The sequence below is a fragment of the Corapipo altera genome, unplaced genomic scaffold, assembly GCF_003945725.1.
Source record: "Corapipo altera isolate COAL_440 unplaced genomic scaffold, ASM394572v1 98, whole genome shotgun sequence".
NCBI classification, from domain to species: domain Eukaryota; kingdom Metazoa; phylum Chordata; class Aves; order Passeriformes; family Pipridae; genus Corapipo; species Corapipo altera.
This window is the reverse complement of record NW_020884914.1, coordinates 1,751,533-1,767,192: the sequence shown is the minus strand read 5'-3', so window position 1 is coordinate 1,767,192 and position 15,660 is coordinate 1,751,533. Positions and strand designations below refer to the sequence as shown.

The window sequence follows — 15,660 nt, the reverse complement described above, 5'->3', positions numbered from 1 at the left end:
ATTGTATTATATTTCTGAAATTATTATTATAGTATTATGCTGGTACAAATTATACTGTTGCATCTCAAGCATACTTATTTAAAACACAGAGGATGGAATTCAAAGACTGTCAAAGACAGTGAAAGACAATATCTGACTTTCCCTGGGTTTATATCAGGATCAGAATGCTATTGTAACCTTCACATTGTGTGGCACTAAATCCTAAGATCAGAAGACACAAATTTCTTGAATTTTTTGTGCCTGTAGAGTTAATAGGTACTATAATTACAAAGAATAGTAAATAATGGGTGCAAAGCTCATGAAAAGAGCTTGCTGCCACTGCTGAAATACATTTATTTGCTACAGAATGTGCAATGGGTTAGTACAGGGAATCTTGTAACTGTGGCTACAGATAATAATAGAAAATGTATCTCTCAGAAGGATCTTTTTGTTTCTATATTCACATAAAGGTTCTTTCCTTGCTAATACTTAAAGGCAAGGTGATAGCAAAATGAGGATTGCTTACAGAGCTGGGATAAAAAAACCCCTTGTGTTACTCTGCATTTACCCTTTTGATCCAGTGTTAATGCTGCACTGAGAACATAATGTGCTACATGCTACATATTACATAATACATGTGGAGGTATATATATTAATACATTTGCTGTGTATACTGTGACAGTTTACATACACTTTGTGTGTAAGTGGCCTAAATTCAGAAATATGAAGTGGAATGTCATGTTCCATTGTAGAACACATAAAGACTAGCACTGTCCCAAAGTGATAAAATAAAGTATGTAAGAAAATGCAATTATTTGTTTAAAACCCCCACATTTGTTATTCTAAGCCAAGTAGCACAACTTCAAGCTTTTAAAAATTCATAACACTTGGTGTTGCTAGAGTTGGTGTTGAAGCTGACACAAACATATGCTGTCTTTTCCCATATCACCTTTATAGATCCTTATGCTGCAATGACATTTCAATTGTAAGTTGTTTTCTTCCATTCATTTAAAGTGTTTTCATTGATTTTTTTAATTAATGGTGACATCTAAACAAATACGATGTTTTTGTGTAAGTTACAGAGCATTACATAAATTTGCATATTGGTGATCACTTCCAGAAACTCATGTCAGGTATTAGTATTTCATTTCATCTCTTTTGGCAGTATTTTTCCAGAATAGTTGCCTTGTCACTAACTGTGGCATATCTTCATTACAACTGTCAGGCACAGAAAGGCAGAATCACAAACATGAAGGCAAGAAAAGCTTTGATGGGCAAGAAAGAGATTGAGAGAGAAGGAGTGCTGAAAAAATGGCATCATCCACTGGATACTCCTCAGGGTGTGGAGAGTGAGACTTTGCCTGGACTGCTTTTGAGTCACAGCTGGGTAAGTCATTAAGTTATTACTATTGCATATATGATGAAATTGGTTTTCAGACTCATTTTTGCTTATCCATTTTCTGATATTATTTAACTGTGGCTTAAAAAGAAAAATGTAATATGGTTATCATCCAAAGCAATACCAAACGAGTTAAGCTGATAGAGTGTCAAAATTCAGTGCAGGTACTTTTACCCATGGGGTAAAAAAATCAGTTCTGCAGATCCAGCTCTGCTGTGAAAGTTTGCTGGGCTACATAGGCTGCTCCAGGTGTTCCACACTACCTAGTTCTGAAATTTTGAATCCTTTTGGAAAAAAAAAAAAAAAAAGAATCTCCAGAACATTTTAAGTCAAACCCACTCTCTCTGTGTGCTTTCTGACATCTTCTTTGTGAAATCAGGCTCTTCATTGTCATCTCCCTTTGACAGCTCCTCTCATCCTGTGTGTTCAATACATCCACTCTGAGCAAGTTACCCTTTCATCTGGCATTTCTTTATGTTAAGGCTATGCTGATCCTCACTCTGAATTGGATCTGCCAGGCTGGCTGATATTTTGTGCTGTAGTTTGCCAAACCTCGTTTGCTCTGACTGGCAGCGATAGCAGCACATCACCTCAGCCAGCTGTGGCAGCAGCAATCTATGCTGGCCAGCTGCAGGGATCTAAACATAAAAACACAAATATGATAATGTTGCATTGCTGGACCACAGCCAGCGCTGCACTGGCTTCTGCAACACCTTTCTGCAATGTGAAGCACACAGATAATCTGATGCTCAGAGGCATTCAGCTTGCGTGCAGTCAGACCGGAAAAAGCTCAGGTTTGCTCTGTGTGGACCCAGCTCCAGCTGCAAGGCCTCACCATTTCTGATGTGGAGGGGTGTCAGGAACTGTTTCAACAAAAGAAACAGTTGTACTTGTTTTAGTCTTGTGAAGAATGAAAAAAAGCTCCATGTCTTAATCGGAGGAAAGTTGGTGAGAGTGACAGAGTTAGGAGCTGTCACTGATATCAAACCCACAAGACAGAGCAAGCAGCCTGCATAGCACTTGCAATTATCTCACACAGGTCAAACCCAGTGAAATCCATGGCTGCAAGTTCCTGTGAGAATATTTCAGGAAGAATCTTCAGCTGATGGAGTATTGATTGTGACATACTGACTGCCAGGATTCAGCCATGCATGTGATGTCAGACTATGACATGCATATGGTTCTAGTTTTAATTTTCTGGGGTGATAATTAAGCCAAAAAAATTCCTCTTCTGTTAGTTCCTTCAAAGCTGACAAGAGTTGTCAGTGCCTGTATGTGAAGAGTATTAAAGTTATAGCTCATGGTCACCAACCTTCAGGGTGCACTGACCTCAAACTCCATATAGGTTACAGGTATAGGGGGAAAGTTAATCCATTTCTACACACAGAGATTTCTCAAAAGGAAATATGCATTTAGGATTTCTCCCTTTGTATTTTGCTAGTTAGCTTCAGATTGCTTACCACCAGTGACTTTTGCATCACTGAAGCTGTGCAGCATCTTCTTTCTCAAGAGTGTTGCAAGCCATAAAAGAGGATTAATGCTGCTTTTGAACTCCATTAACTATTGTGTGGATTTTCCATTTGGAAGCTTCTAGCACGCACTTAATATCATGTAAAATAGAAATAAGAATAATTAGCAATTAATAAATCATCTGTAAAATTTTGAGCTTGTTTTTTCCTCTGACCTTCTGATATTCTGACTTCTTTCAGACTTTCCTGTACAGTTAATTTAGACACTACAACCAGGCAGGCATCATCCTGAGAAATAAGTTCTTTGATCCATGGGGAAGAGCATGTGCCATAGATTACTCTATCCTTCTTTTCTTGTTTTCCTGGCATTTCCAGCTTCTGATGACTAGATCTCACTATTTGACTCTCAGAACAGAATTTCAATACTTATTTGATTTATGGATCCAAACTTCATGCTAACAATGCCCTGTAGGATTTTATTGCACTCAGTAAATAACTCAAGGTTTATTGTTCTTAAAAGAGAACATGGGTAATGTAATTTTTATTTTGTCTAGCTATCTGTTACTCCCTCTAGTAGCTTTTAACTCCTTTGCCCTTTTTGGTGTTATTGAGATCTCAAGGATGAGATGTTTCTACAGCTGTTAGGAAAACAAATGGCTGAATGGAGACAAAAGGCTGAAGTACAAACTTTATAGTTGTTTGCTTGGTTTGTTCTGCTTGCTGGTCAGTCAGTACATGTATACCAGGATGGGTAACTCCAGAAAAGAGTATTATTCTTTGTCCAGACAAAATCAAGAAACACAAGAGGAACCTGAGGTGCTGGATACGAGTTATTGAGATGCAGAGGGGCTGGAGGGAGAGGACCAGTCCTTCCTCTTCCTGATAGACATGAGAGGTGGTAAAGAGGAAAGGGAAACTTCAGTGTTATTCCAGTGGGCAATTTCAGCAGAGTAAAGCACTAAGTTACAAAGACCAGATTTTCATGGACCACTTGTCTTCTCTCTAAAAATGTTTGGGTGATTTTGACGGTTATAAAGTCTGAAAATCTTTTCCTATGCACAGGGCAGATAGGTGATTCACACTTTGCAGCATTACTCTAGTTCTGTGTCTCTGGTTCCAGAAACATCTTCATCTATCTCTCTATATTTGCAGAAATGATGGAAAAGGTGTCACCTAGGAAATAAAGTGCAGCTTGCAAATAAATATTTCAAACCAGATTTTCGCAAATAAATGTTAATGGCTCTGAAGTGCTAGACTATGACAATACAGGATCATCATAATATAAAGTGTGTCATTTGTATGTGCCTGAAAAGAACCCTGCAGCACTGCTGTTCTTTTCTCTGCTGTAATTTGCTTACTCTGAGAGGAAAAAAGCCTACTCTATTTGCATAAAGTTATTTAGACCTCTCTATAAGAGTCATAGGATCACAGTTGGAAAAAAAAATTAGTCAGGTAATTCTTAGATGAGAGCATTAAATTATTAATATAATAAACAAATGGTAGAAAAGGCTAGCTTAATAATATAAATTGTATTTTGTATACTTATCTTCTAGAATATATCTGCTAAAATGTGGACATTTTCAAAGAAGCATAAATAATTTTACTTTTAATATTTGTAAAGGTTCAGAAATTTCTGGTATTTGTTACTGAGTTTGTACAAACATTTTTATCCAGACTTAGTGCCTGACTTCTCTATCACCCCAGTCATACCTTTGTATGGTTAAGGAACAGAATACTGGGCTCCCAAGGTAAAATTTTAGTTTACTGACTTTGATACACAAACTTCTAGACACGAGATTAATCTCAGACACATACTAGAGAATAAGGAGATGGCTGTTGTAAGTGAATTTTGCTATTATAGCTCTTAAATATATCTTTATTCTAGTTAAAAATCAGGCAAAACCCCTTTGCAAATATCTTATCCCTTCTGATTTTCTGTGGATTCTTGAAGATCTTTTAGGGGGCTAATTATTTCTGTGAGAAACTAATTGCTTCTGTGAGAAATTTGGGGCTAATTATTTCTGCAAGACCTCTTTTCTTAAGAGAAAATCTTTAAGCAAGGAGGAAAAACAAGAACCAAGAAAAATAAGTGCTAAAATTATGAGAAAGAAGTTATCACCATCTAATGTAAATTATTTTGCTTAAAAAATCCTTATAGAAGTTCATTTAACTAAGTGTTTACTGGCAATTTAATTACAGATCTATGACTAGAAACTTCAAACTGTTCTAACCAAAGTGCTGGTCAGGTTTGGTTTTGACAAAGGATAAGGAATGTTTCCTCACAGTACCAATGGTTGTTCAGAAATTAACTTGAAACTTTAACAGGAATCTGGATTACTATAGGAGGAGTGCAGTTCTCCAACCTTACAGCTTTGAGAAAACAGCAAATACTTTAAACCATTACCATATATGCAAAATATATTCTTTAAATTAGAGTTGGTCATTTGATGAGGTAGAGCCAAGCTATTAGCAAAAAAAAAAAAAACACATTTCCTTTTTGGAAGCTGTTTATAAAATACTATAAATGGGCCTCATTCTTTTTAACACAAGAATTCATCCAGTAATTTGTCTCTGAATGACATAAACATATTGTTCTAAGAGGCCAAACCCTCCTGGCCAGAGCAGCAGACCAGTTAGTCTGGGCCTGGCCAACTCCCCCACTGCAAACGTGCTGACTTGGATCCCTCCATACTTGGAAGGACCTCCACAAAATAAACCCACTGTGCTCAGTGCTCTACTCATGTAACATTCCAGAAAAATTTCAGACCATTTACTCAGGTGAAAGCTGCCACCTGTGACTGTGCTTCGTGCCAGGGTTCAGGGGTTGGAAATTTGGTGTCCACACAAACCAAGAGGCCTGTTCTGCCTCCTGGGGGTGACAACAGTTGTTCAGCCACAGCAGCTGTGCTGCCAAAGGGGACGAGCGTGGAAGGAGAGCACAAGAGGTTCCCTTCCTCCTGTGTGCCAAGGGCAGGGACATTTTCCTTGTGTGCAGACTCCCACACTTCCCTAAAATCAGAACAAAAATGGAAAATACATCTAGCTGAAATATGGAAAATATATCTTCCAGCCTTCTGGCTTCTCACAACCCTTCTCAGGAGGGTTTGATTTGGTAAATTATTTGGTAGTTTTCACTGCACTTCCCCTGACTGGTTTGTATTGCTTTTGGCAGTGAACATTTTTCCTTTTCCAACACTGAATTCCTTAAGCTGTATCATGGGGGTTTTTTGAAAAGCCATAAGATAAACTTCCTGCATATCCCTTTATCTCTCTCCTTACTCCAGATGAATAGCAAAAACACAATTCCCCTCAACAAGGTATATGTGAGGTCCTACGTGAATTGTAGTGCCCCAGGTGAAATCCTTGAGTCATTAGAGATGACAAATGCTTTACTATAACTTCTGACCAATCAGAATTTCATCTAATTGGCTTTATCTGCCCATTACTCCAAGCACTGTCAAAATCCTACTTTTGCTGCAAGGCTCACAGACTGTGCCAACCCCACCTCAGAGTCACACCCTGGAACCCAGGGCTGAAAGTCCTTCGTCTACAGCGCCCCGGGGGTAAATGAAATGCTGGCAGACATTTGCTATACTTTTCTGTGTTGTGGACTTCTTTCCTATGTTATCCAGGCTGGCTGGCTGCAGGCTTTCTAAAACAATCAAATCCACCATCATCAAACAGTATTTGCAGTCACAGAGGACCAGCTTATTATGGGCAGCAGAGGAGACAGCAATAGGAAGCACAAGGTTTAGTGTGAGTGGAGAATGTGTTAAGAGAAAACAATAAAGCAGTTCAGAAGTGATCAGATTAGCCCTGGAAGAGCAACTGTCTACATGGGAAAGGCTGGCTTTTCTTTTCCTGGCTGTAGTGTAAAAGGTGAACTAACACAGTGAGAACAAACCTTTCAGGGTAAAAAGCTGACCTGTGTTTGAGACAGTTTATTGTGGACACTTCCAGCTAAACAAATGGTAACTCTAATGGTGTCCAGACTCTGTCAGGCACATTCTCTTTAGTTTATGCTTATGTGTGTGTCTATAACTATTTATCAAATCTGCCTTTCCTTTAATTGGTAAGAGTGGATGGTAAAAGGCAATTGGATTATTTTGGATTATGTTATAAATTCATTATGGATTCAGAAGTATAGTTAGAGCCTTAAGCTTGGGTGCACAGATGTGTTACTTAGATGTTACTGGAAGGATCTTAAAAGCTATTTAGATGTGATAACTAAAAATGAAAGATTACATTAAAATCCACATTTTAATCATCTGGGAATGATTATTAATGTAGTTTAGTATCATAGTTCCAGAGATTTTTTTCCAACTATTTTTTTCTATCCTAAAACTTTTTTTAAAAGTTATTTCATAAATATTAAACACACTTAGTTCCCTTCTTAACTTTATCTTATGATAATAAAGTTGGAATCAGAGACAATGTGTACATTTCAAGGAAAGTTATGATGTAAAGCAGAGAACATAGAACAAACTACTGCAAATCATTTATGATTGAAACTATAGATTGAAGTTCATGCAAATTTCTCTCGGAGAAGCATCTCACAATTGCCTGCTAATGTTAGGATGTGTATTCATAAGCTTTTTAATGTATGCAGTCAACCTCTTCTACTTTACTTTGCAACCACTGTACTGATTCTGCTTGGCAAAGTTGGTATGACTGATTAAAAAATTAAGAATGTTAAATTTCTGATAAGAGCATTTTAACATCTAAAATACAGTATTATCAAAGCTTTGCACAGCCAGAGTGATAAAAAATTATATTTTTAGCTGCGGATATACCAGTGTAAAACAGTTAACACTTGCACCTGAATGCATGGATAGAAATGGACATATTAGTGAATTCATGGTTTTATCATTTTTGTTACAAATCTATGACTTTTGAGACAAAATATGAGGGTGGGAGTTGAAGGATTTAGAGAGATGATTAAGCTGTAAATCAGCAGTTAAAAACAGTATTGTTTTGGCACAGAAAAGGCAAAGGCAATTTGTGTGAGGGTGCTGGTAAACCAACAGTGAAAGCAAAAGGTACTTTTTGTTTGCCTTTCAGTGACTCTGGTCATGTCAAAAAATAAGATGTATCAGCCTCTATTCTTCATTTTAAGGAGCACAAATCTGGCAGAATACAGTCATACAAAAGTTGTGGTGTTGGATTGTTGGTATTTTTCCAAAATGTGATCCCCATTAGTTTGGCATTGTTCTCTACACCAGTTTTTGACATCAAGAATCCCAGTGACATGAAAGATGCGAGAGGCACGAAGCACTGATGGCTGATGTTGCTGAGAGTTGGGGTTAATAGTGGGAATATTTGGGACTGGAAGTGATTCCACACTGAGGACACTATTATTCAGCATGCCTGTCCAAAGACAGAACAGAATTTTAGATATTAAATTGAGTAGTAGGTGATAGGAACAGCACCTCACTTAATGAGTAAAACTTAGATTGCAAAGTGGAAGTGGAATCACAAGAGAAACACATCACTGTTTTCTAAAGATACTGAACTTTTAATCTTCTAGATGGTAAATACATCCCTGTACTATTGGGCAACATTTCAAAGTACTAATCTGCACCTCAATGACAGCAAAATGAGTCTCATCCTTTATATGTGCTTTTCAAGTCTGCTGTTGGGTGACTCAAAGCTGCCTATACAATAGTTTAGTACAGCAATGCTCTTGTCTGTCATGTCAATATTTTTATTTTATTAAATAATCATTCAGCCTTTTAAACTCCAGTATAAAATGTAAAAATATATTCTTAATATTTTTATTACAATAACGTTAATTCTTGCCACTAAAGGATAATGTCAGTGATTAACTGTATTTCTCCCAAAGACCTTTTACATTGATGAATGTTTATTAAGATATGTCAAATTTTTCTGAATTAAAAGCTGAATAGAAGTAAATGATAGGATGCAAGGCAGTAATCTAATCTAATTGTTCTTATTGTAAAATAAATGAAGAAAGATAGAGCAAAAACTTCATTGTTCAGTTCTAATGGAAATGGTTACATAAGCAGAGCTTATGAAGACCTACCCAATATGGTTCAAAACTAAAATTGCAGATGGGATCCATAACTATCTCAGAGAGTTTCCAATAAAATCAGATCTAACAAGAAATATTTTAGAATAAAATTAAAAACTTTCCATTAATGATTATGAGGCTAAACACACATGCAGAACTGATTAAACATTGCTGTCTCACAGTGACTAAGTTGCAAGAGGAATTCGTTTATATGGGAAATTTGGATTCCAGCAAGGAAGCTCTGGATATCTGGAACGTGTGGCTTTTGCTGTAGTTATATTAACAAAAATTCTATCACCAATTTGATAATGCTTTGAAATTCTACTTGTAGCATGATTTCAGTTAGAAATGAATTTAAAGGGGTTTTAAAAGTGGTCTCAAGACAGCTGTGACAAAGCAGCTTGCAGCTTCTAATCTCAATCAGAAATTGTATTTAAAAAAACCAGTATTTATTCTGACATTGCTGATGACAGTAGTCTGAGCTTTTTCTTGGATGATTAGTTTGTAAAATGTATAATTTAAATGTGAACTCATTCCTCCTTGTGGTATATGCCAATCAGAATGCCATAAGTAGCTCTCTCCAAGGGTTAACTGAAAGCTAAGCCTGTGTTTAGTTCAGGTATTTAGTCTAAATTAATCAGATTTTTTTTAAATAGTGTTAAGGTGCCTCCTGTATAGATCACAGAAACCCCAGTAAAGTGAGGTTTGCACACTGAGACTAAGGCTTTAAATGTAAGCAAGTTCCCAATAGTTTCTGACTACAGTCCCTGCCCTCTGTCATAGCACAGTCACTTCTTGGGAACTAAGGATGTCCTCAGTTAAGTTGGGCATTTTATTCTCCCTCATCCTTCACTGTCTTGGAGCACTCCATCAGCAGCACTTCTTCACTCCTTCTGTCATTCTGCTAAAACTATCTTTTTCTTGGCTGAAAACTTATTAGTGTTGTCCATCTTTCCACTGATAAAACACGGCTGGAGCCCTGTCTGTACAGCTCAACTCCTCCGTCTCTGTTTTGTCCTTCTAAACAGCCAATTAAAGTTTATGAAGAAAACAGTGCAATTCCTCTGGGCTAGACCCGTGCATATAGCCCAAAAAAAAAGCATTTTTACTGTAACCAAACAACCTAGATTCCAACCAGGCCAAACACATCTATTTGCTCAGCCCTTTGGATTTTGCAGCCCTGTGTCCGAAGGGTTGGGGTGAAGTTTCAAGGCCCCCGTCACCAGAAGCACTTTGTGCCTGCACATCCTCAACCACCTCAGTATCATGCAACTAATTACCCAACAGTTACTGTGTAAGCAGGTTAGTTATCATGTTTGATACACTTCAAGAGCTTTGCATTTGGAACAATGGCACTTCTCTTTCCTGGAGTTTCTCAATGAGCCTCTACCCTTATTTTTAATGAGCAACAGTAGGAAGGACATTTAGGCAACGCAATACAATGAATCATCCCGTGTAAGCATGTTTAGGTATGTTAATCATAAAAGTAATTAGTTTGCCAAAGACAACCATAAAAACAAGCATATTCACTAGGGAGTGAAAGAGACCACAAAATATTCTTGCAAATTCTAACTGTTTTCACAGTGTGAAATTAGTGACAGTTCCTCTCACTGGAAAACACAGGCTGAGCTTCTACTTACAGAAATGGGGAAAAGTACCAGAATGTGCAATACAGAATGCTTATTCTAATATACAAGAACTTCAAAAAATACCCTCCTATTTAAATGCCTACTGTCTCAACACAGGAATAAAGAAAAAAACAAAGTTAAATTATCATAAGGCACCAGTTACAGAATTGTCTTGGCTTTGTTTTCAGCATTAGCATTTGTTGTGAGTCCGTATCCAGGACAACTGACAATCAAATGCAGCAGCAAACACATTGCTGCATTTATTTAAAAAAAAGAAAAGTCAATTTAATCACATGGGCTGCATATCTTTGGCCAATATTAAAACTCACCATTTGACACAGTGCAACACTTCCTTCTTCAAATGGTGAGTTAAAATTCACTTCTTTTTTTTAAGTTAAATTCAAAATAAAGGAATAATTCATACATGTCAAACTAAGTAAAGCTAGCATTTTTCGTCTTAAAACCTCCTTAACCTATAATTGGCTTCCCTTTAAAGTCACCTTTATCTTGGGAGCCTGCATAAATTGTTTAAATTCACTAGTGCAAGGCTACTTATTGGGAAAGAGTAACAGAGCTTTTACTGATCATTAGGAAAAGTGCCTGTGGATTGCACTAACTTCAGTATTTTTTCTCTGTGCTATCATAGATCATGAATCAGAAATAATAGCAGTAATCACGTTTCAGAAATGAGGCTGAAGCTACAAAGCCTTCTAACTCCCACTACAGCAGTCTTGTAATCCCAACAAGTTAAATAAATCCCTTACTTCTAACACAATAAGTAGAAAAGGAGAAAAAAAAAAAAAAAAAAAAAAAAAAAGAAGACGAGAACACTTTGAATGCTGCTGCTTTCTTAAGATTCATGGAAGTCAGAGATGAACACAACAACTCAAATTTAGCAAACAGATTTGGGTTTGGTTTTATGTTTTTAACATAACTTTTAAATGTCCCCCTTTTTTTCCATTTTATTTTTTTTAACATCTTCTGTTAGAAGACTTAAATGCTTGTTTACAAAGCACCACTCCATTCTAACGTGTATGAATGAAGGGAAATAACAGAAAAGTAATTCTAAGGAAAGCACAATACTGGAAGAAAATTATGACAACAAACAGCCACTAAGAAAAAAATAGTTTTTACTAAAAATCATCTGGGTTGCCTGGATTAACATGGGCAAAGAAAAAAAACCTGTGTTTTCCCACAACCTCCAATATGTCTGTTCTTTTCTGGGATCAGAAGAAAAAGGACAAGGAACTTAGTAAACTGCAAGATGCTGAAAAGAGATCTTTTGGATTCCACTGGCCTGAGGGTTTTGGCAAATAGCTGTGCTAACTGCAGGCAGCACAGAAAATCTTTGTCCTCTGGTATCAAACAGTCCAGAAACAGAAACACACTCATTTGCAGTGTCAGAGATCATGTTTAGTTTGTCATTTTGACAAAAGAGCTTCCCTTCATAAAACACTTTCAGAATGGGTTGGCAACATCAGCAAAATATTTTCAAGAGGACAGAAAGAGCAAATGAACATTCAAACTAGAACGTTTTTAATAATGTTTGGCCTTCAGTGGTTTGTCTTTAGTATTCTCAAAGGCACAAATGGAAAGAGTACATAATGCCTAAGAAATTCCTCCTGCCCTTTTCATGTCTATGGACCAATGTGAAAAGTACTCCAGCCTCAAATATTGAGATGGAAAGTAGATAGAAAGTGATAACTTGGACAACTTTGAAAATACATATTAAAGTTTATGATACAATCATTTGATACAATTTCATTTTCTCTGTATAAGAAAAGATCTGGAATAGAATTTCTATGAAAGCTGTAATTCACTCTGGTTTATTTGCTTGTAAAAATACCCCAGAAAAGTCTGTTACTTTTCCAGCACTGGTAGTAAGTAATGCTTCACTGCCAAAGTTTCTGCCAGCAATATCCACTCTTGCAGTGTTTCAGAACTCCACTATAAAATACCAATTTTCTAAAATACTGGCTTAGAAAATCTGTCCTAATCATTTGTCTTTATAAAGATTTTTCCTGCACCATAAATGCACATGCTTTCAACAGACCTCAATCATCTGTGATGTTCTGGCTAATTCTAGTAGGTCATTTAGGCATGTTTTACATGAGTTTATAAGAATAAAATGGCAACAAATATAGAACAATGATCTACTTGCTCTGAAGTAAATGTATGCAATATTGGTTATAAAATGCCTTGAGTAATTTCACCACTTGAAGGTTTGCACTGAACAATCTAAAATTATTGACTTCATGCATAAAGCTGATTAAAGAGCGAAGCAGTTACCATCATAGCTGCTGCCTGCTGAGGGTTCCCTCTGCAGCAGCAATGCCTGAGTTGCCTGTGAAGCAGTCCTGGGACTGCCCTCTCCATTGCCCAGTGGATTAAGAGAGCTCCAAAGCAGCAGCAGGGCCTCTGTGGTGGAAACTGCAGTGGTGCAAGAGCTGTTTCACACAGAATTCTTCCCTGTGTGCCAGAGGGCCATATTCTGAGACAGAGCTGTATGGGTGGCTGGGATCATCATAAACCAACATCCTCTTAAATGTATCTTTTTTTCTTCCTTGATGTGGCTCTGAATTGCATTTTTATGCAAGAGTTCAAAGAAGCAAGGCTTAAATCTGAATTCAAATCCAAGAAACAATGAGTTTAAAGGCCTGCTGTGTTATGTTGTATATTGTAGTATACAAAGAGTTTTAAGCAAAATATCTCAGTGTGATCAGTACAAAAATCTAGATACAATCAATGCAGTAAGGACCTCTTATACTTTCTGGCTCCTTCTTTAACTGGGATTCTGAATAAACATTTCACACATGAGAAAAAACAAAGACTGGACCCAAACTTCGCTACCATTTGGTACCATTCTTGAAAAAATGGCCATAGGAAGGCTCAGGCATCAGCAAAGAGCTTATACACAGAGCAAAGAGAGATATAGTGTTTATTCCCATCCTCCTTGAAGGTTCCAAAGTCAACCACCTCACTGCAGGGAGTTGAGCACATCTGACAGAGCAGCAGGAGTTTATGCTTTATAGGGTTAGGGGTGTAAGGCTGCAGTGTGTGCACACCCTGCCCCCTCTGCAGTGCAGCTCTGCACCCACCCAGCTGGGAGCACTCTGCTGGGGAGCAGGGCAGGCAGAGGAGGTGGCACACCCCGCTGCAGGGGGTACCTTTAGTGGAGTCACAGCTTAAATTCTCTCCTATTACTCTGTAACAGGTTACATAAGGAATCTCCCTCAGCCTCTTCCACCAAACAGGTACCAGGAGTGCATCCAGCATATGCATCTGAACTTTCTCCCATTGTTTTTACACCCTTCCACAAAAAAAAAAAAAAAGCACTAAAATCTCACATTATCTGCACAATGCAGTCCAAATAAAACTTCAAATATAAGCAAATTTTCTGCTTTCTGTATACAAGTGCAAATGCTTTTTAAATGTTTCAAAACCCAAACACCAAGGCAGTAAAAGTATATTTGCAGCAAAATGCACATCTACACTGATCTACAGCACAGAACAAAGCCATCCACTGCCTAACAATCTAAACCTTCCTGAACGATGCCTTTTTGTTTTATAAATATATTGAACTTGAATTTGCAAACATATCTATAATTTGTAAGCATGTATATACATATATGTATATATATTTAAGATATGGTTGAATATAAGATACATAAATACTTATCCAAATTAAAATTGCAGTGGCATTGTTCATCACAAGACTCGTGTGTATCTGAGCATGAGAAAGATCTCTGCTGTTGCCTGATACAGACTGAGAAATAAGTTGCCTACAACTTCAGAACCACTTGAAATGTCACCGTATTTCCTCTGAAGCTCCAAGGTGCACCTTTTTCTTCAAGGTGCCTTCAATAACATAAACACATAATAGCAGACACAGAATTAAAATATTATTTAAAACTTAAAATAATCTTCTTTTCATCTTTCCCTTAAGAAAGTGAAAACCACATGCAACCTGATGCTGTCCAGGAAAGTATTTAATTATTTTCCTAGTGGTTATAATGTAACAGTCTAATAAGCTCACTTCCTTATTGGATATTACAGCCCTATGAAACATGTTAAATTTGGCTGTAACCTTAACAGTTTGTATTTTAGTACAACAAAACACAGAATAAGGCAAAGATTGGTAAACTGAGCAAAAACACCAGGTAGAAGGAGACAAAGGTACAAAATCAATATTAGTCAAACAAGAAAACTAGATAAAATTAAATAGAATAACTAATTTTCCTCTTCAAAATTTCTTCCTCTCACTGTTGTACTCTTTGCACTAGGAAATTCTAAATATTTCTAATTCTGAGTTAAAGAATATTTCTGGTTTGCAAGAACCAATGTACTCTTGATCCTCGTTTGACATCCACCAATATTTGTTTCATAATGCTCATTTTAGTGCCAGCATTCCAGATATTGACAAAGTTATAATTGAACTTACGTAAGTTATTTGGAGGAGGTCTTGTCTCCATGTTTTCATAGTGTTGCACATGTACTACAATGTTTAGATCTCTTTCCATATGATCTGTTGTACAAGGACCTTGAGGTCGCATAACATCAGCAAGAGCCCTGAAAACCAAACAAAACCAGAATGAACCTGCAAAATCTGTAAGACATCACCAATATGTTCCAAGGTCTTTTTTAGTTCGAGAGGAAGTTGATCATAATGTCTGCTAGAGAAAACAGCTCCCCTCACAACAAATTCAGGGAAGCAGATTCATTGTGAGACTTCACACCTAAGGCTCTTTTTAGGTTGTCTTAGACAGTGTGCTAGAAGTGAAACACAGTAAGTTCTTAAGCTGTCTTTGCTTTGGAGGAACATAATTTAAGCTTGTTGAGATTTGAAGAGTTCTGCCATTGCATGTGCTCAGTAACATTGCTATCTTGGTTGAGCTGAGCACCTCAGCACCCAGCCCATGTCTGTACCTTTCACAAACTAGTTATCTTCATACTAGACTACTAACAGGGCCTGTCAAAGTAAATTCTCACACATGCATTTGCACAGAGCACCATACAACGCAGTGGTCTTCACAGTTTTCATCCAAAATTGTCACTGAAGTTGAGAAGTCATGTGATTTTCCTATAGAAATCCAGTAGGCAGAGATTTAAGCTTTCCTCATCCAGAAGGGGAGATTAAAAATGTGTTTTCTAACT

The 15,660-nt window shown here is 37.1% G+C and overlaps 1 protein-coding gene and 1 long non-coding RNA gene across 4 annotated transcripts in view; one reads left to right on the top strand and one right to left on the bottom strand.

Moving 5' to 3' along the window:
* Nucleotides 1–1,362, top strand: part of LOC113952722 — a 30,744-nt gene extending 29,382 nt beyond the window's left edge. For both annotated transcript variants that reach the window (XR_003529630.1, XR_003529631.1), the window contains exon 5: nt 1,205–1,362. This is a non-coding gene — a long non-coding RNA (uncharacterized LOC113952722). The remainder of the gene's footprint in view (nt 1–1,204) is intronic.
* Nucleotides 1–15,660, bottom strand: part of SHISA9 (shisa family member 9) — a 174,510-nt gene that overhangs the window by 150,614 nt on the left and 8,236 nt on the right. For both annotated transcript variants that reach the window (XM_027655087.1, XM_027655086.1), the window contains one exon: nt 14,948–15,075. In XM_027655087.1, the coding sequence (XP_027510888.1) occupies nt 14,948–15,075 (128 nt within the window). The remainder of the gene's footprint in view (nt 1–14,947; nt 15,076–15,660) is intronic.